The sequence below is a fragment of the Rattus norvegicus genome, chromosome 16 (genome assembly GCF_021556685.1).
Source record: "Rattus norvegicus strain SHRSP/BbbUtx chromosome 16, alternate assembly SHRSP_T2T, whole genome shotgun sequence".
Lineage (NCBI taxonomy): Eukaryota > Metazoa > Chordata > Mammalia > Rodentia > Muridae > Rattus > Rattus norvegicus.
The window spans coordinates 19,023,322-19,048,391 of NC_141549.1; the positions used below are offsets into that span (position 1 = coordinate 19,023,322).

A 25,070-nucleotide genomic window follows, 5' to 3' on the forward strand; every position below is an offset into this window, starting at 1 on the left:
CCAACTGGCTACTCCCCAAGGGTCTCGCGAGGCCAGTCTAAGTCTTAATACTGCTCTTCCCTCAGCAGACTGGCCACGCCTCCGGGATAAGAAACTTCCCTTCCTAGCAAACAACTCTTGTGCGCGTGCGCGGCTGGCCACACCCCCCAAACTTACAAACATGCTCCGCCTACCTGATGACTCCTAATGTATTATTCATGAGGCGAAGGTAGCCTCGCCGCCCGGAGCGCTGGAAACCCACCCTCATCCCAAACCCAGTAAAGCCCTGTCAGTCTCGCGACCCGTCGCGAGGGTGTGTTATTTGTTATTTATGAGAGACTGGCCGTGGTCTCCAACGTGTTTGTAGACTGCCAGCCCGCGACGACAAACATGTTTGTTCGCAGTTGCAAGCATGATCTAGATGGCCACGCATCGGGCCTTCAGCGAGCCCACTCCCAGTGAAATAAAATTACCTTGAAAAACCACTACACATTTAGCCACGCCTATATGTTGTGGCGAAGCCGCCTCCTCCACCAACTCCTTGCCACGCCCCCCAAATATGCCCTTGGAACCTTGCGTCACTGAGGAGCTACTCCCCCAAGCGCTATCGTTTGGCCACGCCCCCAAACTCCCCTAAAGCCCGCCCCATCGACTTGCTGCATTATTCATGAGGTAGGTTTGGCCACGCCCCCATCGCGTGTTTAGAGATTTTCCCCGACCACAGCTTGCCCGCCAAACGCACTACTGATACGCCCCCAACAGTCGCAGGGTCCGCCCTACTTCAGTTCACCCACCGCGCTACGTAGCCAGACCTCAAGCTCCGGAGGTCATCCCCAGCAGCCTCAGACGCTTGGAATAGCTGAGTTATTCAGGAGTTGCCGCTGCCGCGTAGCGCAAACCAATTTTCAAGGATTTGCCACTCAACAGACTACGACCCCCGACCGCTTGAGGGAAGCTCCCTGTGCCCCACCCGCCTCATGCATATTCACAAGGCACTGACGGTTCCACTTCTCCAAGCCCCTAGCCCCGCCTCTACGTGTTATTCATGAACCCTTAACACTTGAACGAGGTTACCACCACTAGGGCCTTTAAGCTTGATATTTACGCTTTTTCTTCAGCGTTCCTTTGGTGGAGTCTGCATAGAGCCCTCCGGAAAATAAAGTGAGCGGGGCCTGCTCGTACCAGGAGGGAGTGGGCGTATGTTGAGAGGCTGGTGTGGTGGGCGTGGTTATGTAAACCAAGTGCGTGTGGGTTTGCTAGGTCCAGCTAATGGGGGGATTCCCAGAACAGGGCAAGAGCTGTGGAAACAGGATGATGTGCTGAACGTGACTATTGCTGAAAGTTCAACAACTGGATGAATCTCCCACACGTCATGCGCTGGCTTTCCAATAAACAAATCTTAACGCGACATCCCACACGTACTCAATGTTGCACAACCGCCACCACTGACTGTTCCAGAACATTCCTTCTTGTCAAAGGAAAGCCTGGTCCTCATTTGCAGTTTTTCCTGTTCCATCTCTGTCACCTAGCAACTCTCTGATCTGCTTGTCTTTGTGGGCATTTCATAGTGCAGTCCCACAACGTGAGGCCTTTGAGGTGTAATTGTTTTCAAGGGTCATCAATGGGTGAATCAGAGCTTCATTCCTTTTTGACGACTATGTAATATTTTGGTGTGTATAATTAACAGCTTTTCTTACCCACATGATGATCAGCACCAATTGCTGCTGCTTACTGCTTACCTGTGGACAGTTTTTAATAGACTGAATTGCTGGGATGTGTTAAATGCCTGCCCATTGGCTCCTAATAGATCTTTTTAAAAGATGTATTTCTCATACATCATATATATAACCTTTGAGACAGGGTTTCTGGCTGGCCTGGAACTAGCTATGAAGAGCAAGGGGCCTCAAACTAAAGAGCTTGCTTGCATTAGCCTCTGAACTGCTGGGATTAAATTCTTGTGCCACCACACCTAGCATAAAGTTTTTAACATATTATTATGGAGGAGGGGGTCCTAGTTAGTCAAGCCATAGAACAATTGAGCTGCCAGTGGCACAGACTCCAGAGACATCGCTGGTTATTTTCCCGGTCAATTTAATTCAGCCACAGAGCAAAGGGTCAGGAAACACTTTGTTTCATCCACACAGTCCTGGTCTCCTTAGTGCTGATAGGTGTGAGTCACCACCCACTTTAAGCTACTTTTTTTTTTTGGGTTCTTTTTTTCGGAGCTGGGGACCGAACCCAGGGCCTTGTGCTTCCTAGGCAAGAGCTCTACCACTGAGCTAAATCCCCAACCCCTTTAAGCTACTTTTATGTGCAGGAGTGCTTGCATACATGTGTCTGTGTGCCGTGCATAGCCATAGGAAGGTATGAGATCTTCTAGAACTGGACTTAGAGATGTTTGTGAGTCTCCATGATGGGAACTGAACCCAAGTCTTCTGCAAGGGCAGCAGGTGCTCATAGCTGCTGAGCCACCTCTCCAGACCCTTGTTTTAAGGCATGGTTTCATGAGTCCAGGTTTGCCTGCAATTTACCACATAGCTGAGGATGGCCTTTAACTCAGAATCCTCTGGTCTCAGTGCTCTGACTCTTGCATGGCAGGATAGGCTCCATCATTGGATCCAGAGTCCTCTTACTTACCTTGTACCCAGCCTCCAAAGGCAGAAAGTCATAGCCCAGGATCCCCCGGCAAGAGGCTGGGCACATGGCTCATCCATCTCTAGAGTACTTTCTGGGCTGGCAAATCAGCTCTATAGGTAAAGGTGCTTGCTACCAAGTTGGAAGACCTAAATTCAATTCCTAGGGCCCACAGGGAAGAAGTGAGTGTACCATTGCACAGACAACCCACCCCCCCAAAGTACAATTTAGTTAAACGTAATGAGATCTTAGATTACGTCAAAATAAGCCAGACAGGTAGTACCAGCTACCCAGAGGCTGAGGCAGGAGGATCACCAATATCCAGCAGTCCCAAAATCAGCCTAGACTACACAGCAAGACCCTATCTCTGAGGTAAACAAAGGATGCAAGATGTGAATAAGTGCTACGCCAACTTAAGGGCACTTTGTAAAGAGGAAGTTGGAGCCTGGGTATCTGCGTGGGAGGGACAAGACCAGTGCAGTTTCTGGTGAGCAGGTGTAGGGTGTGACTAAAAGACCTCATATACCACTCTGCCCCTTCCTAGACTGGCTGGACACAGTAGTGCTCCCCAACACCCTAGCTGAGATCAGAAGAGCTTTGGGAGACAGGCACACTGCTATCCAGACATTATCCCCCAAGGCTGGGCCAGGGGAATACTGGAGTTGGCCAGAGGATGGGGAAAAGGCAAGGACAGCTGGGATAGAGGATCTGCAGAACAGCTGTTGTGTAGTAATCCAGGAAAACTGTCCATCTCTGCACTCTGCAAGGATTTTTGGGAAATAGGTCTTTAGTTCCATCTCAGAACCTCTAAACATTGTTTTAAACAACAAAAATAAAAACACTGGAGTGTGAGATATGATATCACATTGATGGAACACCTGCCATCCAACACTTGAGAGGTGGAGGAAGAAGGATGAGTAGTTGAAGATCAGCCTTAGTTATAAGAAACTCTACCTCAAAACAAACTCCCCAGAGAACCAGGTACTGCATGAATCATGACCCTTCTGCTGGCAATGCAGGGTGGTATGAGGCCACAGGTTTGGGGACAAGGTGGTCAAAGTGATCCTGACTTCTAGAAGCAGGACATAGCTCAGAACAGAGTTCATAGGTTAGCCCCTCATCCATCAGCCCCAGGGTCTCAGATGTAATGTGACAGAGCCTGCAGTCACTGTTGCAGTGAACTACAGCACAGCCTTAGACCAGCCTTCTTACTCTGCAGACGTAGGAACCCTGCTCAGGTGACCATAATCTCTGAACAAACCTGACAACCATACCTGATCTCTTCCGTGACCACGACTGTGCCGTCCTCCACCTCCTGAAGAGCCCACAGCCTCATGCATGCCAGGTTAGTGACTTTTGAAATCCTAACACCCACCAAATAAAAATGACTCCAGAGCCCACAGGGCCCCAACATGGACCAATCTCAGGCAGGAAATGAAAGCAGAGATGGGGATGTGTGGAAGTCCTCTGAAGTCCAGCTGTATGCGGCCTGGGCACAGCCCACCAGCCACTCCTTAAAGCAGCTTTTGTGGGGGACCTGGCTCAGCTGTAACTTGGGGTTTCATCAGAAAGAGGCCTGGAAAGCAGTAGGGTGTGGGGTGAGGCTTTATTTAAATCACTGTGGGGAAGCCTGGACAGAGGGTGCAGGCGGGCAGGAAGGAATGGTAGTGCTGCCCCCAGGCCTACTGAGGGAAAACTGAGGCTGCCCCAGCTGAGGCCTGACCCCAGAGGACAACAGGGTTGTGGGAGAGAGACAACTGGGTCTGGAGGAACAGGGCCCCTCCCTCTGGGCTGTACCCCATGCCCCCTTTCAGGGTCTCAGTCTTTCCTGCTTGTTGGGGTGTGCGACCCTCAATCCTTGCTCCCCCAACCCATAGGAGGTGTCTCGGCCAGGGAGGGCAGTGGACAGGGAGCCTGGGGGAGTTGGGGAGCACAGGTTGGGGTCCAGGTATGCAGGGGGACAGTCAGTTCCTGGCAGCAATGACCACAGAGAGAGCCACGCCCCCCAGGGCCACGGCAGTTGCCCCAAACAGCCATTTCCACGGGATGGACTGTGGATAAAGGTAAGGGTGAAAGCTGGCTGCATAGCCAAAGCAACTACTATGAGCCAAGCAGCCTCCTAGCAAGTGTTTGTACCATGCACACCCAAGCCTAAACCAAATACCCACTCCTCCAGTGGATTTTCTTTCTGCCTCTGCCTGAGCCTCCAACCTGCAGGTCCAGAGAGTCCCATCTTCTGCCTGGGCTAATGTTCCCAGTATCCCCCTCCAGCCCCGCCCAACCCCACTCAGGCTTACCCAGGCACCCTTGCCCGGACACTTGGCAGGCAGCCGGCTGGGGTTGCCTAGCATCTTTCGGTACAGGGCAGTCTCTGTGCTCCGCTGTGCAGCACGCTTCTTTACCAGCTTTGAGAGCTCCGCATGGATCGTCTGTGGGAGGTGGTGGAAGTGGGTGAGCACGTGCAGGAGGCAGATGACTTGCCTGTCATCACTACTGCTCCCTTCTGGTTGGTCCCAGGGTTTGTCAACTGATGGGGCTCCTAAGAATCAGGGGTTCTACTTGTCCCCATCAGCTCTGACAAAGTGGGAGCTGCTGTGTCACCCCTAGGCAAGTCAGAAGACAGAACTGCAATAACTAGAGGCAGACTAGAGGGACTTGCCAGACCAGACCAGCAGAGCTCCGCTTACCTTGTTGGAAGGCTCCAGCTTCAGGGCCGCCCTCAGGATGGGGATGGCCTCACTGTATTCACCCTGCTGAGCCAGCACCTATGGGAGAGGGGCGCCCACTCTCTATTTGCCCAGAGCTCACACCCCTCCACCCTACAATGATACCTGATCTCAAGCCACAGCTTGGAACTGGTATCACTGCTGCACTGGGACAAGGGACTTGGGGACAGACACCTCAATCAGACCCAGGGTCCTACAAATCCCATCGGATTTAAAGGCAGCTTTCCTGATGGGACAGTTTCAACAGCCAACCATCCTTCTGGATTTTTCCACTATAGCTCAGGAGGGCCTAGATCTTGTGGCAGTCCTCCTGTCTCAGTCTCCTGGGTATTGGGACAATTGGTCTACACCTGTGTCTGGCTACAATCACTCTTTAGCTTCAGTTATGTGGCTGGACCACAGGGTCTGGTTCAACACTGCAGGATCCTAGAACAGCATGGCTGGTTTTCTGGCAGAAGCCTGCACACAGTGCTTTATAAGCACTTCCCCCATACCCCAGGTGTCCCCGTGCCTTGTTCTCCTTGGCCTGGGCCTGGGACTGGGACTGGGACTGCAGCACCACAGAACATGGCAGCTGCACCAGGTGAAAAGGGCTGCGCGGGGCCAGACGGCCTCTGCTGAATGGCGAGCCTAGAAACTAGTGAAGGGGAGAGGCTGTGTCTGTAGCCCAGCCTTGCCATACCCTGTCTACAGTGCTTATGGCTGATGAACCTGGGCAGAAGAGACAGCATGGGAGCAGAAACACATGGCTTAGGGCTCCCCAGGCCATGACAGGACAAAGCCAGTTTTCCCTCTAGAGAAGATGGCAGCCAAAGAGGTTCCTGTACAGGAAGCATTCACCACAGACTGTGGGGCTCCCAAGACTTGGAGCTGTCATAGGGCTGCAACACACCTTGCCCTTGCGGAACAGTGCCTTGATGTTGTCTGGCTGGTGCTCCAGCACCTGGCTACAGGAGCGCAGTGCTGCTCGGTAGTGGTCCAGCTTTAGCTGCGATGCCGCAAGGTTGTTCAGACACTTGACCTTCAGCTGTAGCAGCTCCTCCTCCTCCTCACAAGTCATGTCCACTGCAGGGGAGTAGTCACTGGGAAATAGGCACACCCTCCCCTGGGGTCTACGCCACCAGACCCTAAGAGGCCACCCAAGTCCTTACACCATAGTTAGGGTCTCAAGCATCTATGGATGGCTTCCAATTCACTACGTGGTCATGAACGACCTTGAACTCCTGACCTTCCTATGTCCACCCTCCTGCTAAGCTGACAGGCCCATGCCACGAAGGGCTTGTGAGCAAGCAAGAGGGGTGAGTTCAGATCCCAGTGCTCACTTATGAGCCAAGTGCAAAGTGCATGTGAATAATCTCGGCACTGGGGTAGAGGCAGACATGGCCACTCACTCTCACTGAGCTCTGGGTTCAATGACATGTCAAAAAATGTGGGCAGCAGCTGAGGAAAACACCAGGTGTTCACCTCTGACCCCCACTGCAAATGAACACACAGACACAGACACAGACACAGACACAGACGCACACACACAAAAGGGTCTTGCTATGTAACCCAGTCTAGACTACAATTGGCCATTCTCCTGCCTCAGCTTCTGACTATACATATACCACCTGGAAGGAGCCACTGACCTGAAGGTTATGGATGGCAGGAAATATGTCTATATTCTGGGATATTCTAGAGCATTCTACGGCCCAAATGATGATGCAGAAGTCTGGCCATCCTACAGGCTGGCAAGATGGCTCAAGGGTAAGCGTCCTGGCTGCGAAGGCTAACAACCTGAGTTCTGCACCCCTCCCACACAATGGAGGACAGAATTGCATTCCCTGAGCTGTCCCGATCCCCGCATGCACACACACCCCGGGTAACTAGCTGGGCACCTTTGGCGTTGGAGGTGATGGCCTTGATGGCCAGGTCATAGGAGTTGGCAGCCAGCACAAAGTCAGCACGCTGGTAGTGGGCATTGCCACACTCCCGCTTGCGGTTGGCCAGGGCCACGCGCTCCTGCCCACTCAGCATCTCCAGGTCAGGTCCATCCTCTGCTGTCTTCAGGGTGACTTCCAGGCACAGGGCTGCATGGGGGGGGATGTATGGGCTCCTGCTGGGGAGGTGGCCAACAGGGGACACTCAGACCTGGCAACCAGGCTGCAGCCACCACCACACCCTCCTTGCAAGGCTGAATCTGAGGCAGGAAGGCCAGGACTCAGGACCTGGGGTCCCTGTGTCAATTACACATCACATTCTGAGATATTACCCTGAGCCTGTGACTCGGCCAGCCTCGGCCTCAGTTTCCCTTTTGACGCAATGGGAAGGATGGTGGACACAGTTAGATGCACAGGCCAGCGCTCACCTGCCCTGGGGACCGTAGCAGTACTTGGAGTCAGCGGTGACCATTGCTGTCTCGCCCACATGCATGAGCGGGACGCTGAGGTCCAGGGCCTGGAGGACAGCCAGGGGTGTCACAAGAGCACAGGCCCCGCGATGGGCCGCCCACCTGCCCACCCAGCTCCCACCTGGATAACATCGCAGTCTCCAAGCGTGAAAGCCAGTTCGGGCTCCTCTTGCACACGGGTGCCATTCTCCAGGGACATCTGCAGGTGTACGGTCACCACCTGGCCCTTGAGTGGGCGGCTAGAGCCTGTTGGGCCTGGGACCAGTGTCTTCTTACGCAGCAATCCGTTCCCTGCAGGGGCCGAGGTGTGAGCCTGTAATCTGGTGGCCAGACAGGAGTCTCTGCTCTACTGAGCCACCTTCAGGTGCAGTGAACACCCAGTGCTACTTTAACACTGGGGTGGAGCCAAGACTTTGTGCCCTATCCCAACAGGACAGAATTAGGGATGGCATGCCAAGGCTGGAGCTAGAGACTGGCACCATGGAACACAGCTGGCCTGGTTGGCTCCTTTTTTTTTAAGACAGGGCAAACAGCCTAGCTGAATATGCCTTTTACCTCATACCCAACATGCCTGGCCAACATGGCTGTTCTGGACTTTTTTTAAAAAAAAATTAAATGTGTTTTTTGTTTTTTTGTTTTTTTTAATTTCATGTCTATGTGCATTCTGCCTGCATGGGTGCAGTGCTGACAGAGTCCAGAAGAGGGTGCCATATTCACGCAAACTGGAGTTACACACAACTGTGAATGCAGGTGCTGGGGATTGAACACACAACCTCTAGAAAAGCAATCGGTGCTCTTAACCATTAAGCCACCTCTCCAGCTCCGGCTGGTCAGGGTTTTAAGAAACCCTTACTAGAACTCCCTAGTGAGAGGTTAGGGGTAAGCCCCAGTGGTAGAGCCTCTGCCTTCCATTCCCTAGCACCCTAGCACCCCTCCAAAAAAAAAAAAAAAATTTAAAATTAAAAAAAAGAAAAGAAAAGAAACACAAAAATCCTGCTGGCACTATCTAGAGAAGGGATTTTAGGAGAGAAAATGAATGTTGTGGAACAAGAGGAGGGTGATCAGAACCCGATGCTCTGTTGGGCTGTGCCAGTTTTTAAGACTCTGTCACACATCTACACAAATGCTTAGGGAAGATGTAGTGGAAGTTGTCTTAGAGCTGCTGGCACCCAGTGCAAAGGCTGTGTGGCTCCAAGAAGGTGACTCAGCCTCTCTGAGCTGCTGTTTCCAACACTGGGGGTAGAAAGCAACCTGTTACAGATTGTGTGAGCAAGGCAAGGTATGAGCCAGCAAACACACTGGTATCAAGCCATCTCGGAAGCCAGCCACACAGCACAGGCCTGTGAGACCAGCGAGCCTGAGACAATGAGTCAGGAAGATCCAAAGTTCAGACCCAGCTTGGACTATAGTGTGAGTTCAAGGCCAGCCTGGGTTTCACAGTAAGGTTATTTCAAAATAAACAAATAAAAATCAGCCACTGATATCCTAATGTCACTTCCAACCCACACAGAAGGGGAAACAAAGCTCAAGAGACCAGAAATCCCTGGGTCAAGGTGCCTCTGACCAACCCAGCACACTTACCCAGAATGTCCAGCCACTCTTCCGGGGCGGGGGCTGGGGCTGGCTCAGGCTCTGTGGCTGCCAGGAACTCCCGAGCTAGGGCTCCAGGCTGCTCAGCCTCCTCCACCGTAGGCTGTCCCATATCCTCTAGTGGTGGCAACCCACTTAGGTCATCTTCCTCCTCTGCATCATCAACCCCATCAAGCACCTCAAAGCCCTCCAGGAGTGGGGCCCCACAAAGTAGCTGGGCAGCAGGCTCAGAGGGCTCGGCCCAAGACGCCATGCTGCTGGGGGATCAGGAACTGGCCCTAGGGGAACAGTTAAGCATGACAGTGATAACCCCATCTAGGAAGGCCCTCTAACTCTCCTAAGCTCCAGTTCCCTACAACTGGCATCCCTGGAGTATATCAGCAACACCAGCCCTTGCATTCATCATGTACATACTGGGCACCCTACCAACCTGGCTTGTTGAAAGAAGGGTGCAGAGACCTCACACTCTGAGCCACAAACTACAGCTGGTTTAGCTGTTATTAGAAGTAATTAGCATGGAATCTTTATAAACACAGAACGTAGGAAAACCATAGCTTACACAAAAAAGACCCAACAGGCACAGAAAGACAAAGCCACTTGGTCAAGGTCAGAAATCAAGCCAATTAGCAGTAGGGCCAAGATTTAGAAGTTACTGAACTGAATGTCAAGAAAAGGGTGTTGGAGTTACTGAGGCAGTGGGGACAGTCACTGAGGCCTTGGGACAGCTGTTTGTTTGCTTGTTTTTTCTTAAACTTTTACTAATTCCTTTCCACAAACTGGGACAGCTGTTTTTATAACTTCTGGATCTCTTGAGAAAAGTGAATTTTTGTAAAGGTCCTTGCCTCTGGCTACCTTATCTGCTAAAGGCTCCAGCAATAAAGAATTGGTGCCAGATACTTAATGTCTCTTGTTCCGTACCCTGAAGGTACTGAATCTTCCAACAACAGGGACCATGGCTCCAACCTGCCTCTATTATCAAGCCTGCTTCCAGCTTTTAATCACAGTAGGGCACTGGGGACATAGCTCAGGCAATAGGGCACTTGTCTACCAAGCACAAAACCCATGGTTCTATTCCCAGCACTGCAGAAACCAGGCATCAGCAAATGTCTTTCATCCCAGCAATAGGGAGGTGGAGGAAGGATGATCAGGTATTCAAGGCCATGGAATTCATGAATTACATGACACCCTGTCTCCAGAAATTTAAAGCATAAGCTAAGGTTGTAATTCGTTGGAAGAGCGTTCTCCTACCAAGCACACCGCTTTAGAATCAGCACCCTTGTAAAACCTGGTGTGGCAGTGCTCGCCTGTCATCCAGCTCTTGGGAGCTTGAGACAGGAAGGCCTGGAGTTCAAGGCCAGCCTGAGCTACACAGCCACTTGGAAGACTGAGTTAGAATACATGAGACCCAGTCTCAAAATTAAATGAAAACGAAAGAGTAGTGGGAACACCAATATTGAATCTTGCACCATCTCGCTGGCCCCAGGCCTCTCTACGGAGGATCCCCAACCCAGCTGCAGAACCGTACATCCTGTCAGGCCCTCTCCTTAAGCTCCAGGAAGCCCCGGAGCTCCGCGTCCCTGCCCTGCGACCCTCACCTGCGGGGCTCCTTCCGGGATCCGGCCCCGACCGGAGACCCTCCCACCCCGAGCCCCCACAATGCCCCGCGCGCCCCGCACCCCAACGCCGCCCCGCGCCCGGTCGACACTACCACCCTGGGAGGCCCCGGTCCCCGCAGACTCGGGAGGCCTCGGCCCCGGGAGCCTCGGCCTCCTCGCTACGCTCCGTCTCACGTGCCTGCGGCTTGGGGACCCCGCTTGGGGTCCTGTGCCCCCCTCCCCACCCCCAGTCGCGGCCGCCGCGCCTCGGGAAACAGCTTCAGATGCGCAGCCCCGCCCCCGCGTTCCCATTGGCTGGTCACGCCGCGGCTGCCACGCTTATTGGCTTCTGCACACGTCTGTCTCGCGCCCTGGACACCGCCTTTTTCCTGGTAAGCTCCGCTGCCCGTTCTTAAAGGGGCTCTAGCCTCTGGGTGGAGAGGCTGTAGTGATTAGGGGGTGGGAACGCACTTGGTTGAGCCTCAGGAGACGAAGGTAGCAGCACGTCCTGATTTTAGTTCACACCGTGTCGGGCTTCCTCCTGTTCACATACGAATTAGAAATAAACAAGAAACACCGCAGCTCATGAGCGGCCAGTTTGGGGCTCTTTAGAAAACAGTAATTTTTCATAATTTTACTTAACACTTCATTTCATGTCCTCTTCCCCCCACCCCCTCTGTTCTCCTGGGGCGTGGGGAGCTCTGTAGTCCTGGCTGTCCTGGATCAGCACATATACCAGATGAGGCTGGCCTTGAACTCAGACATCATACTGCCTCTGCCTGCTACTGGGATTAAAGGTGTGTGCCACCACACCGGTCTCAATTCTTTTATTATAGTATTCTCTCTTTTTTTTAAGTTTATCATTTTTATTAATTAACAGTTGTTACATAATACACACACACATAAATATATTCATATACATATATATTCCTAGATACAAGTTGTTTAGTCTGTGTGATGCCACTTCTATGCATGTGTTCAGGGCTGACCATTTGGTATTGGATGTGTTTTTCCATGGAGAAGAGGAATTCTCCCACTCTCAGCACCCCATAGTATTCTCTTTTGTCTCACGTTTTATATTGTCTTTTAGTTAGCCAGGGTCTGACCATGTAGCACAAGCGGGCAGCAATCTTCCTGCCTCAACTTCCTGATTGCTGGGAGCCAACACTTCTGACTACAAGGTGTTTAGCTTGTTGTGAGGTTTCGGGGGGTCTTGTGTGACTGCTTACTAAACTACATCGAAGGTAGGGACGTGGTGAGGAAGCCAGGGAGGGCCCTTGCCTGTCATCTCAGCATTTGATAAGTGGGCGTCAGAGGATCAGAATTCACACTGTCTAAAAGAATAGTAGGTCAAAGCTGAGGGACAGTGACAAGTCCAAGTGGACACTCTACGGCCCCCAGCCACTATGTTCTAGTTTCACGATAGTCACCTGCAGCATACAGGTGTTCAGTAAGTGCCTGCTTTCCCAGAAAGCTCCGCCAGAAGTGCTAGATACCAGAGAGAAGGCAGGCACCTCTCACCAGATAGTGCTCATCCACTCTCCAGAGCTGTTTTATGCCCTCCCTGGGCTGTCCCCTTTCAAGAATGATTGTGTAATTCTTTCACTTGATATCAAAGAAACCATGGGCTAGTTCCAGTTCTGAGGGCTTTGAACCTGACCATATCTGAAACCCAGTGGGTTGTTTTTTGTTGTTCTTTGGTTCTTAGTACTTGGAATGGATTCTGGGGCCCTTGCACATGTTAAGCTGCTGCTCAGTTGAGCAGTGCAGACCTCAGTGTCTTTTTTTGTTTGTTTTTACACGTGGGAATACATACATACATACATACACTTACACATCTATATGGAACTTGCTCCCAGATACACAAGGGAATGCCAAAAGACAATTTGCAAGAATGAGTTCTGTCCTAACATGTTGGTTCTGTAGACTGAGGGAGCTCAGGTCTGTAAGGTGCTTGTGCCACTGGCCCCCGCCCCACCATGTAACTCTTCCTTTACGTGTGGATTCATGCTATCATACAGTTTTATCTCTTAACTATTTTCTTTTTCTTTCTCCCCCTTTTTTTCTTCCTCTTTTTCTTTTTCAATTTTGTTTTTCGAGACAGGGCTTCCCTTTGAGGCTCTCGCTACCCTGAAACTAGACTCTGTGAACCAAGCTGTCCTACAACTCACAGAGGTCTACCTGCTTCTGCCTCCCAAGTACTGAGATTAAAAGCATTCACTATCACCTGGCATTTTATTTTCTTTTTGAGATGGGAAAGTCTCACTACATACATAGTCCAGCCTGGCTTTGAACTCGCTCTGTAGCCCAGGTTGGACTTATATTTGTGATGATAGTTCTACTGAAGCGTCTCCAGCAGCTGGGATCCTAGATGTGCAGTGTGCTAGCCCTCCTGGCTGGATAGCAAAGAGCTAATAAATCTAGGGAAATATTCTGTCTGGTGGGAAGACATGAATAGCTTTCACTTTTGGGTTTCATCAGTCCAGAACAGGTCTTTCAGACACCTAAGTATGGAGTGTGGGCATTTGAGGTCTTCTACACAACCATACAGACAGCACTGAGCAACCTGAATCAGGAATCTTTCTAAACAACAAACAGAAGAAGCAAACTGCTTGGGGGGGAGGGGAAGAGACAGAGTAAAAGAGAAAAAAGGAGTGTGAAAGAAGAGATGTCTCAGAAGTTAAGAGCACTGACTGCTCTTACAGAGGACCTAGGTTCAATTCCCAGCACCCACATGGCAGCTCACAACTGCCTATAACTCCAGTTCCCAAGAATTTGACTTCTTTCGACTTCCATAGGCACCAGGAGTTTGCTAGGAAAAAGGTGTGTGCCACCACACCAGTCTCAATTCTTTGATTATAGTATTCTCAGACTTGCCCCTCCCCCACCTCATGAGACATATTGTGGTACCCCAACAGAAGAAGACTCTAGGTATGGCACAGTGGGTCTTTACTCCTAGCACCAGTGAAGCTGGGGCAGGAGGGTAGACAGGAATTTCCAATTCATAATGTAAAAAGTAATTTGTTCTGCTATGTTTTCAGTATCAGGTATGCTTAGAATCAACCAGCGAATCACAGATAGCATGAAGTGTTAGACTCCTCTTTCCCTGAGTTGTACCTGCTGTCTGGTGCTCTTAGTGTCCAGGATGGTTGTGAAGTTACAGGCACTCTACTATGTGACCCATGCCACAATCAGAGAAGAGATAGCCAGGCACAAGCCTAGGCGACTGATTTGATGAGACGTTGAACCCCTGGATTAGAATGGGGAATTTAAAGAGGAGTATAATAAGGTATTCAAAGATTGTAACTCTCCAAGTGTCCAGTTATGGGGAAAAATAGCCAGAGGTTTCTAATGATCAAGACTTTAAAACCTTCTACCTTATCTGGGCATAGTGGTACACACCTTTGATCCCAGCACACAGGAGGCACAGGAAAACAGACCTTTGAGTTCCAGAGCAGCCAGGGCTACACACAGAAAAGAGAAGAAAGAAAGAAGAAACCACCATGCCAGCCTTTGCCTATTTTCTATGCTGAAATCCTTTTCTGCAGAAGGCATATTAAAAACTGTTTCTCTTACCTGGACCTACAGAGAACATCTCAGTACAACAAGAGATAAGAAGAGAAACCTTATTTCAAAAACTAAAACTGGCCGGTCCCTGTCGCACAGGACTTTAATCCAAGCACTCAGGAGGCAAAGGCCGTCAGATCTGAGTTCGAGTCTGGCCTGGTCTAAATAAGCGAGTCCCGGACAGCCAGGGCTCTGTTACAAACAGAAACTATCTCGAAAAACCAAACCAAACCAAACAAATCCCTGCTTTTATTTCACCACCCCTTTATTATAGTGGGGGTTATTTCTAACAATACTGAGTACCAGGGTAGCTTAGGCTACAGCGATAACTCAAAATCCTGAAAGTCACACATGGTGGCATACATTGTCATACATGTCATCTCAGGAAGTAGAGGAAGGATGACCAGGAGTTTAAGGGTAACCTCAGCTACATGGCTAGTTGGAATCCAGCCTGGGTAATATGACTTTGTGTTTATTTTTCTTTTTCTTTTTTTTAAATGACAAGTTTTTTTTAATATTTTATTTATTTAATGTATACGAGTACACTGTAGTTGTCTCCAGATAAACCAGAATCTGTTACAGATGGTTGTGAGCCACCATGTGCTTGCTCGGAATTGAACTCAAGACTTCTGGAAGAGCAGTCAGTGTTCTTAATCAGTGAGCCATCTCTCCAGCCCTGTGTTTATTTTTCGAGACAGGGTTTCACTGTGTAACCCTGGATTAGTAAATAGTATATTTAATTGGCCACTTCCGGATTGCTTATGAGCCATGATTGGAACATTGCGCATGCGCATATATCGCCCTGTGATTGGTCATCGTTTTGACGTTCATGTTAAGTGCTTCTACATTTTGGTCCTACATCTTCCTTGCTGGGAGTACGCGCAGGCTCCTAGGCGCTTGGACAGAAGGAACACATGGACGCTCCGTGATGACGTACGCGCGCTGGCGCCATCCCGGAAGCGCCATCCTGGCCGCCAGATGTGCAGGTGCCGAGGCCGGAGACGCCAGGGCCGGTTCGGGAGGGATCGCAAGGCGCCAGGAGGCCGGGGCGGGGAGGGAGGGCCCATCCTACCTCTGGTACCGACACAGTCTCAGTTTTCCCGGATGCTCAGCGGCAGCGCGGGCCAATCTAGATGAGAACCCTAGTTGTGTGACCGTCCGCAAGCGGGACCCTTGAGCGGCTTGGAGTGCGCGCGTGCCTCATTTTCCCCGCTCGAAGGGGCGGGAACTCCATGTATGTTTGAACCCCGCCTTATTCGGTTTGGTTCTTGTTGTTGATTCCCCTTCGGAGTTTGGCCGTGGAGTTGAAGTCGGTTTGAGGACTCGGGCGGGACAGATGTGTGCTCCTACTTGTAACCTTGAGACGCAGAGCCATTCCAGTCAGCCTGGCATTCTTGGGGGAGAGTTAGTGTTTTTTTCAGGTAATAATTCAAATTAACCTCCAATTCCTGGTAATCCTTCCTCAGCCACCCAAGTACAAGAAGAAAGTTATTAAAATTTTGAGGTAGCAGCCCAGACTGGCCTCCATCTCCTTGAAATGCACCTTTTTCAGTCTCTATACTGGGATGACAATCGTGAGTTACTCCACCTGGCTTTCATTGAATTTTGTTTTGGGTCAGGTCTCATTTGACCCAGGCTAGCCTGGAACTCACAAAGCAAAGGATGACTTCACAAAGCAAACTCTGATCTCCCTGTCTTCTCTAGCACTGTGTATATAGGCATTCGCCACACCTGACTTATATTTATTTATTTAGAGACAGTCTTATGTGTCTGAATCTCGTCTCGAAATTACTATGTCGTAGCCCAGATTAACCTTGAATTTACAACAGTCTTGGCAAACATGGGCTGTCACACCAGGCTTCTATTTTAAAATAGAGTTTCATGCATCTTTAGGATGGCCTAGATCTCAGTATGTACAACCCAAAACTGACCTTAAGTCCTGAGGGACCCAGGGCTTCTGCATGCTACCAGTTCAGCCCCAGACCAGGACTAATACCTGATCTAGAACAAAATCTCTGGAATCAAAATTCTACATGAGAGATGCTAGCTATTAACTTAGTTGTTGACTATGCCCTTTAACCACACGTCTTTTTTCTTCTTTCTTCAGACAATTTACACTCTTATTTTGGGAAATGGGGGCATGCACCTTGTGCAGGGGACAACTTACCAGGTGTGTCCCAGGACTTGAACTGGAGTCCTCAGGTAGCAATCATCTTTTAGGCACTGAACCATCTCACAGGCCAGTCTCCCTGAGTTGCCCGGATTTGCTTGGGAAGATCATGAAGTTCTGGTTCGCCATGAAGTCTGAATTCTCCTACATTGCTCTTCTCCCCTTGTGCTAGGGTCTAAAGTCCTGTTTTTGTCCATGGTCGTGCTTGATACTGGGTGACTGGACTTGGTGTGGTTATTGGGTGGAAGGGGCTTTGCCCTGCCCATAGCTAGTTTCTCTTCTTTCTTCTTTGTTTTGTTTTTGAGACAGGGTTTCTCTGTGTAGCCCTAGCTGTCCTGGAACTCACTCTGTAGACCAGGCTGGTCTTTTTTTATTTATTTATTTATTTTTTGGTTCTTTTTTTTTTTTTTTCAGAGCTGGGGACCGAACCCAGGGCCTTGCGCTTCCTAGGCAAGTGCTCTACCACTGAGCTAAATCCCCAACCCCACCAGGCTGGTCTTGAATGCACAGAGATCTACCTACCTGTTTCCTGAGTGCTGGGATCAAGGGAGTATGCCATCACCTCCCTGCCCCTTGCTAGTTTCTAGAAGATGCAGGGCTGTCCAACACTAGACAGATTTGGGCCTCAGATATTCTTGGTGCTTTGGAGGAAAGAAATGCAAATGAGGTGATTCCCAGAGAAAAAGTCTATATTAACTCCATTCTTTAAGATAATCAGAAGCAGGGCTGGGTAAGGCCTTCAGGCCCTCATGTGTGGAACATGTGCGAGGTCCTGTGTTCCAGCCACAGCAATTTGACAAAGGAGAAGGGCCAACCTGGTCTACATAACAACTTCCAGGCTATCCAGGGTTACAGAGTTAGGTCCTGTCTCAAAAAACTAAGTATGTGTGGTTTTGTTTTTTGGGTATTTTGTTCATTTTGTTTCGTTCTAAGATAGGGTTTCTCTGTGTAGCCCTAGTTGTCCTGGGCTACCAACATGATAGAAACAGAACCAACTCCCAGCATTGCCATCTGACTTCCACATGCATACCAACCACAGTACATACATGCACTCATAAGTATGTATAAAAACCACATGCCAGCACTCAGGAGGTAAGGCAGGAGAATCAGGAAGTCCAGGTTGTCCTCAGCTACACTGTAGGTTGGAGACCACTTTGGGCTACATAGAGAGTTACAGCCAGCTTGGGCTACACAGTGCGACCCTGTCTTGAAAGGAGGGTGTGCTTGCCGCATTAACTGAGCTAATAACATGCTTCTGGACCAAGATTCGGTCTCTAGAACTTACACACAGAGCTGGGCTCAGTGACGGTGAGGTAGAGAGCAGGTACAGGCAGACCTTGGAAGCTGGTGGAAGAACGGACCTGCAGAGGTGCCACAGACTACTTGCTGTAGTGGAAGAGAACCTGAGTTCTGTGTGGTGTCTATGGCCACCTGTAGCTAGCCCAGGGTGTCTGACCTCCTAGGCTCTGTATCTGGAAGGAAAAGCAGTCTCTATAGTTGTCCTCTATCATGTGAGCACTGTAGCACCTGGGCGTGTTCCATGGAAAATACTGACCTGAAGCTAGAAGGGCACACAGGAGAAGTGGCTGGCAGCCTTGCAGAATCATGTGGACAGTGAAAGGAGGGACGGCATTTTCAGCTGTGTCTGTGGAGAGCTCTGAGCTATGCAAGGTGGCAGAGTGAAGAGCTCACCCTTTAGCCCTGGTTCATCCTCCTGCGTCAGCTTCCCAAATGCTGGAATCAAGTGTGCTGCCTTTACAGCCTTCCAGGATTATGTTCTCTAGGAACAAGTCTCTGTCAGGCCCCCAAACAGCCCACGATTTCAGCTGGAGGATATGACGGGCTCTTGATATCCTCACCTATCTAGTGCTGAGCTCACATTCTGTTCCGGTCATTTCAGGCTTCAGGGGTTAAGGAGAAAGAGATGGACACCCCAGACTCAGCCTCAAGGGTCTTCTGTGGCCGCTTCCTCAGCATGGTGAACACTGATGACGTCAACGCCATAATTCTGGCCCAGAAGAACATGTGAGCAGGCCATGGGAGGCATGGGAAGGATCATACCATTTTCCCCAAACCCTGCCCAGAGACGGAACAGAATAAAGAAAACAAGCCCCTAGTTCCCAGCCTTGGCACAGGATCGGATTGCAGCTGTGTGGGAAAGGCCCAAGCAGTTCCTGTCCCCAGGCCAAGGCTGGGAGGGCTGAAGGGATAGGGGTCTCAGGAACTTCTGGGCTGGCTTTTGGCATTGGTACCGAGTGCCCGATCTGGGTCTGCAGGGAGCCTGCTTCAGGATGCTTTGCTCCCTCGCTGGGACAGCCTACCTTGAATTCAGATTGACTGTTGCCAAGCATGTAGATGCTCCCAGCTCTGTTTGTGACACAGCCTGCAGCCAGAGGCAGTGTCTTGTGGGGTTCTTTACCTTGGGTTATTTACTTAGTTATGTTTTGTTGTTGCGTTGGGGTTTGTTTGTTTGTTTGTTTGTTTTTAGGTTTTGCCACCATGCCCAGGACTTATCCTGGTTCTTCAGGTTAGGTTCAGATATGTCCACGTAAACTCCCAGACTAACAGTGACAAAACTCCCAGACTAACAGTGACAAAATCAAATGGGAACTGTCCTGGCCTTTGGGACTGACTTGGGGTTTACACAGTGTAACAAGGAGCAGTCAGCTTGAGGATTGAGTGATTCTGAGAAAGGACATCAACTTCCTATTGATGTGACAAAATGCAGGAGGTGGTACCTAACAGAGAAAGGCTTTCTGGCTTAGATTTCTGTCCATCTTTTTTTTTTTTTCGGAGCTGGGGACCGAACCCAGGGCCTTGCGCTTTCTAGGCAAGCGCTCTACCACTGAGCTAAATCCCCAACCCTCTGTCCATCTTTTGAAGCTGTTTGTAGCCAAGAAGCCAAGAAAGAAATGGGGGGAGAGGTTGGGTTCCCAAGATCCTCTTCATTGTGTACCCCAATGTTCCACCCCTTCTCCCCCAATATCATACACATTTTCAGAATATTGGTCTGGGGAAACATTTAAAAACTAAACCTTGGGGGCTGGGGATTTAGCTCAGTGGTAGAGCGCTTACCTAGGAAGCGCAAGGCCCTGGGTTCGGTCCCCAGCTCCAAAAAAAAAAAAACTAAACCTTGAAAAGAAAAAAACATGTGCTGAGAGATGTAAAGTGGCTACGAGTACTAGCTGCTCTTAAGGGGGGTTCCCAGCACCCACATGGCAGCTCCCTACTGTAGCTCATGTTCCAGGGGACACACCTTCTGACCTTCGTAGGCTGTGTGTGCACATGCTCCATGCACATGCTCCACAGAGGCACAGAGGCAGAGCACATAATAGAACATCAGTATGGCCCTGGTGTGGCAGGCAGCGCACACCTTTAACTCCTTCCTGAGCTCCAAGCCAGTCAAGGCTACAGACACTGTCTCAAAAATGCCAGCTTCATGCCTGGACATAGTGCACACGCCTGTAATTGCTGTACTTCTCTAGAGGCAGTTCAAGGTCAGTTTAGAACATAAGAGTAGGTCCCAGGCAGGGCAACATCCTGTCAGAGGACTAATGCCCACTAAAGAACTCCATGAAATATGTAGGCTGCAACAAAGAGTGCCTTTGAATAGGGCTTTCAACTGTGAGTAGGAGTTGGGCGACCAGAACAGCAGACAGAATTCCTCAGGCCTTGACTCTGTAATTAAATGCAGAGGCTATGACTCAGGGATTAGCTCAGGCTGAGGGAGTTCCTAGGCCTGATGCAAAGGCCCTGGCCCTCTCCCCCTAGGCTGGACCGCTTCGAGAAAACCAACGAGATGCTTCTGAACTTCAACAATCTGTCCAGCGTGCGGCTGCAGCAGATGAGCGAGCGCTTCATGCACCACACCCGCACCTTGGTGGACATGAAACGGGACCTGGACAGCATCTTCCGCAGGATCAGGTGGCCCCCTCCCCCCAGAGCTCTTCTGTGGTCTCACAGCCAGATGCTTCCTCAGCACATCTTCCCCAAACCACTGTTCTCAATCCCCCACTCTTGGCCCTTTCTGTCACCAACTCTTTAGATGTTCAGCGCCTTCACTCTGAAGCTCTTCCTAGTACCTCCAAGACCCTACCCCAGGGCCCTTTGCTCACCTCTGCCTCCTTAGTCCCTTAAGTCCTTGCTCCACCCTCTCCCCTCTCCCTCCCCTCCGAGGCCTCCTCTTCTCTTCACTAGCTCTGCCCTCTGTCTTCTTCAGTCTAGGGAATTATGGATGTTTAACAAGACAGATCTGACCTCTGAGGGAGTGATATGGAAGTGAATCTCTTCCCACCCCTTCTTTTTTTTGAGACAGGGTTTTTCTCTGTGTAGCCTTTGTGTTCTGGAACTCCCTCTGTAGACCAGGCTGGCCTTAAACTCAGAGATCCATCTGCCTCTGCTTCCTGAATGCTGGGATTGAAGCTTGGGTGTTTAATCACCCAGTTGTGACTTTCCCTTTTACTTGGAACCTGTGCTACATAGTTGGGACCCTATACGAGTCAGGAGGCGGGTAGACAGGCCGGGCCCTCCACTTCTGGCTGACTGGCCAGCAGAGAACCGGGGCCCCGTGTCCATCCTGGATATAGGTAGGGTTTGGTTTGGGTCTTCCCACAGTGGTGCTCGCTCCTGGACCATGATATCCACGTCTTTGGCACTCAGCATGGTCCTTCAGGTGTACTCCACAGCCTCACCCACCACTGTGGCAGACACACCAGCAGCCAGCTGCCCAGACCAGAACAGCCAAGACCACGGGATCCAGATCACACGTGTGCCCTATCCTCTAGCCCAAGGCTGTGTGGCCTGGGGACCTAAGGGAACAAAGTAAACTCTACCCAGAAGTCTTGAGATGCTCTATACCAGTCTATTTAATGTTTTTATTGGTGCTGTTTTGCTTTGTTTTTGAGGCAAGGTCTCAATTGCTGTCCTGAAACTCACAAAGATCCACCTGCCTCTGCCTCCCTGGTACCAAGGTGCTCTGCTGCCCTTGTCTGCTAGTTTTTCTAGCCCCGAATGCCAGGCTGACTCGACATGTAGTTTGGGGAATAGGTAGCTCTTTGAGCCCCAAGAGTAAATACAGCAGCATGTGTCCTAGATCCCCAGAAAGGAGACAAGAGTCCAGTGTGTCAAGTGCTGAGCCTCACAAGTGCTGAGTCATTGTGTGACTGCCACACTGGCTGCTGTCAGTGTATGGGCTGACTCTCTGAAGACCCTTCTTTAGCCCGTCAGGCCTGGAGTGCAGGACTTCAGGGCAGAGCAACCAGAAGCCAGTTCATAAGGTAATAAAGCCAACTGGGGGTGGTGATTCTGTACCAGAGCTTGAGATAGGAGGGACTTGATTTCCAGGTCAGTGGCAGCTCTGTGGTGACTTCAAGGCCAACCTGAAGTCAAAAAGGGGCCTGAGGAGGAGGCTCTGCTCAGCACATACATAAGTTTGGCACACTGGCTGTGGAGAAGCCTCAGTGGTTGAGAGTGTGTATGGCTCTTGCAAAGGACATTAGTTTAGTTCCCGCCACCCAGGGCAGATAGCTCACAGCTGCCTTTGATTCCTGCTCCAGAGAATTGGAGTCAGCCTTGGGCACCTGCACAAGTGCATAACCACACACACACACAAAAGACAAGATGAAAAAAATTTTAATTTTTGTTTAATGTGTGTTTACTGCATATACATCTTCAGGCCAGAGTAGGGCATCAGATACCTTCGTAGATGGTTGTGGGCCACCATGTGGTTGCTGGGAATTGAACTCAGGACCTCTGGAAGAGCAGTCAGTGCTCTTAACCACTTAGCCATCTCTCCAGCCCCACGATGAAAATTTAAAAGATTTATTTTATGTATGTGAGTACAGCATAGCTGTCTTCAGACACACAAGGAACGAGGAAAGGGCATCGGATCCCATTATAGATGGTTGTGAGCCACCATGTGGTTGCTGGGAGTTGAACTCAGGAACTCTAGAAGAGTAGTCAGGGCTCTTAACTTGACAAAATTATTTTTTTACATGCTGGGTGTATCTGGGCTCTGGGGCTTGCTGACCAGACAGCCTGGTTCATGGAGGCATTGTTGGACCAACCAAAGTGGACATGGACTAAGAAGACCCAATGCATCACCAGGAAAGAAGGAACAAGTGTAGACAGCAGCAGTTAGCTCAGGTTGCACCCTAGGCCTACTCTTTCCCAAAGGCTGCTGGGGCTAAGCCTAGGAAGAAAGGAGGATCCACGGGCGTGGGACAGCATGAGATGAGTGCCCAAAACAGTGAGAGATAGACACAGGCAGTTCTCAGAGGCTCCTGGTGGCTCATCCCTGTCCCCTTCTCCATAGGACACTGAAGGGGAAGCTGGCCCGGCAGCACCCAGAGGCCTTCAGCCGTAAGTGTACCCACACACACACACACACCCTGCTGCTGCCAGTGCCTTCTGCTGGCATCTGAAATCTGCCTGGGCAGCTGCCTATCCTGGGTCCCAGGGGTGGTGGGTGGAGAGGCTTTTGCAATGGGAGGTGGGTTTCAGGAATGAATAGTGATACCCAGGAGCCCTGTGAACCAGGCTGCCACTCCCAAGCATGTGTGAGGTGGGGGTGGGACTTCCATTTCACAAAGAGGAAATTGAAATCCTAAGAAGAGGGAAGTGATGCTATCTGGGGTATGAATGAGGCAGAGCCAGAAGGGCTAGAACTATGGAGTTCTACAGCTGCAAAATCATTGAACCCTGACGTTGCCAAAGGCTCGTTCTGCTCATCTCATCTCCTGAGTGGGTTTGTCCATTCCAGTGACAAGTGGAGTTCCTGGGGTTTCTTCTGTTTGCATTGTGGATTTTTGTTTGTTTTGTTTTTGGTTTGTTTGTTTTTGAGACAGGGTTTCTCTGTGTGGCTCTGGCTGGCCTAGATCTCACTCTGTAGAGCAGGCTGGGCCTGGAATTTAGAGATCTGTCTGCTTCTGTTTCCTAAGTGCTGGGATTAAAGGTGTGCACCACCACCCCTCTTTGCTTTGTGTTTTCAAAACATGGTCTAAGGTAACCCTAGCTGGCCTCAAATTCTTTTGTAGCTAAAGATGACCTTGAACTTCTGATCCTTCTCCACCTAGATTGCTAATACAGGGCAGGGCTGGTTCACTCACAACCAAACCCAGCCTCTGCCTATGCCAGCCACCCTGCGTTTTTTGTTGGTTTTGTTTCAAGTGTTAAACCTTCAGACAGCAGCTCATGTGCAGTCCTGGCTAGCCTCAGACTCCTAGTATTCCTCCTCCCTCTGTCTCCTATATTGGATGACAGATGGGCATGTTCTCTCTGAGTTCATGCTCACCCTAGACCCGAGATGAGTTTCCTTCCATCTGCCCAGGCCTCAATCTCCTCCTATGTAAAATGGGCTGAGTCATATCCCATGGATGAAACAGAGTTTTAGGGGTCACCCTTCTAGGACGGTGAGGGGTGACCTGACCAACATGGGGGGTTCCTTCCACAGACATCCCAGAGGGTTCACTCCTAGAGGACGAAGATGAAGACCCTGTTCCACCCAGTATCACCACAACCATCGCCACCTCAGAGCAGAGCACAGGGTCCTGTGACACCAGCCCTGACACTGCCTCTCCATCCTTCAGTCCTGGCTTTGAGGACCTATCACACATTCGACCTGGCTCTCCTGCCATCAATGGCCACAGCCAAACAGATGATGAGGAAGAAACACGTGAAGAATAACCTCTCTCCCAACCTCCCAGAAAGGCCCAGGGCAGCAGTGGTTCTCCTAGGGTCACAGTCAGTCAGCTTTGCTGCTCCTTTCTTTTGTAGGCAGGGTTCCTAATTCCTGCCACTCCCCGTAAGAGCAGGACTTCCTATGCCAGCATGTATGTCTAGCTGGGGCAGTGGGGCTGGGTAGAGGTAACCTTGAAATCAGCCTGGGCCAGCTTTGAACAGTGCTTCTAAGGTCTCCAGAGACCAAAGCCAGATTGTCATCCCCCACACCCTGGGTGGGCACAGGAGGGCTGAGCTTGTTCCTACCCACTGGCAGCTGCTGATTCAACTATGTCTCCTTTCCCTCTGTGGAGTACTTTTTTCCTGTTGTGTTGAATTCTGGAGGAAGAGGCAGCCTTGACTGTGAGGAGCTGTGTTTCTCCAAGGTCCATCAGGTTATCTCCAGGAGCTGGCCAGTCACCTTAGAAAACAGCTGAATGGAATATTTTTATACCTGATGTTTACAGATGTTGGGAAGTTATCAATAAAGACTGTTGTTAAAAGGGAACACTACACTAGCAGTGGCTTGCTTCTGTCTTTGGGCCCCACCCCCCAGAACATGGGCAAGTTCCGGATGTCTCTTGGGGGCCCTGCTGGAGGAGGCTAGCTAACTCCAGACCCTGTGAACTACCAAGACAGGGCTGTGGCAGATGGGAGTCCTGAGGCATCCAAGTTGGGTCAGCGGGCAGCCTGCCTTTATAGAC

At 50.5% G+C, this 25,070-nt stretch overlaps 2 protein-coding genes across 28 annotated transcripts; one reads left to right on the forward strand and one right to left on the reverse strand.

Annotated features, from left to right (window-relative positions):
- Positions 1-610: 610 nt before the first annotated feature.
- Kxd1 (KxDL motif containing 1) lies at positions 611-24,874 on the forward strand. 12 transcript variants are annotated; one of them, XM_087588967.1, is made up of 6 exons: positions 611-651; positions 3,833-3,958; positions 18,551-18,675; positions 20,422-20,574; positions 22,964-23,010; positions 24,101-24,874. In XM_087588967.1, exons 3-6 carry the CDS (start codon positions 18,575-18,577, stop codon positions 24,331-24,333), a joined length of 534 nt encoding a protein of 177 aa, XP_087445093.1. In that variant the 5' UTR covers positions 611-651; positions 3,833-3,958; positions 18,551-18,574; the 3' UTR covers positions 24,334-24,874. The 12 variants fall into 12 exon arrangements, 8 of the variants coding, with proteins under 8 accessions (XP_087445093.1, XP_087445088.1, XP_087445094.1 ...); XR_015639521.1 differs by lacking the exons at positions 611-651; positions 3,833-3,958 and adding exons at positions 10,972-11,305; positions 21,265-21,926; XR_015639524.1 differs by lacking the exons at positions 611-651; positions 3,833-3,958 and adding exons at positions 15,431-15,901; positions 21,265-21,926.
- Fkbp8 (FKBP prolyl isomerase 8) lies at positions 4,201-11,199 on the reverse strand. 16 transcript variants are annotated; one of them, XM_087587760.1, is made up of 9 exons: positions 11,113-11,199; positions 9,310-9,596; positions 7,850-8,019; positions 7,687-7,775; positions 7,217-7,434; positions 6,232-6,404; positions 5,301-5,378; positions 4,911-5,042; positions 4,201-4,664 (listed from the first exon to the last, which is right to left on the reverse strand). In XM_087587760.1, the coding sequence occupies exons 2-9, from the start codon at positions 9,569-9,571 to the stop codon at positions 4,578-4,580; spliced, it is 1,209 nt and encodes a 402-aa protein (XP_087443886.1). In that variant the 5' UTR covers positions 9,572-9,596; positions 11,113-11,199; the 3' UTR covers positions 4,201-4,577. The 16 variants fall into 16 exon arrangements, with proteins under 16 accessions (XP_087443886.1, XP_087443879.1, XP_087443874.1 ...); XM_087587753.1 differs by having other exon boundaries at positions 7,196-7,434; XM_087587748.1 differs by having other exon boundaries at positions 7,196-7,437.
- Positions 24,875-25,070: the final 196 nt, after the last annotated feature.

What these genes read in the sequence shown, in the direction of transcription:
- Kxd1 (XM_087588962.1), top strand. Translation starts at nt 11,198, where the DNA reads ATGCGCAGCCCCGCCCCCGCGTTCCCATTGGCTGGTCACGCCGCGGCT. An exon ending in AGCATCTTCCGCAGGATCAG is followed by an intron (nt 20,575 to 22,963) that starts GTGGCCCCCTCC and finishes CCTTCTCCATAG; the next exon opens with GACACTGAAGGGGAAGCTGG. An exon ending in GCACCCAGAGGCCTTCAGCC is followed by an intron (nt 23,011 to 24,100) that starts GTAAGTGTACCC and finishes TTCCTTCCACAG; the next exon opens with ACATCCCAGAGGGTTCACTC.
- Fkbp8 (XM_087587748.1), bottom strand. Translation starts at nt 9,571, where the DNA reads ATGGCGTCTTGGGCCGAGCCCTCTGAGCCTGCTGCCCAGCTACTTTGT. An exon ending in GAGACTGCGATGTTATCCAG is followed by an intron (nt 7,776 to 7,849) that starts GTGGGAGCTGGG and finishes GCTGTCCTCCAG; the next exon opens with GCCCTGGACCTCAGCGTCCC. An exon ending in TGCTACGGTCCCCAGGGCAG is followed by an intron (nt 7,438 to 7,686) that starts GTGAGCGCTGGC and finishes CCACCTCCCCAG; the next exon opens with CAGGAGCCCATACATCCCCC.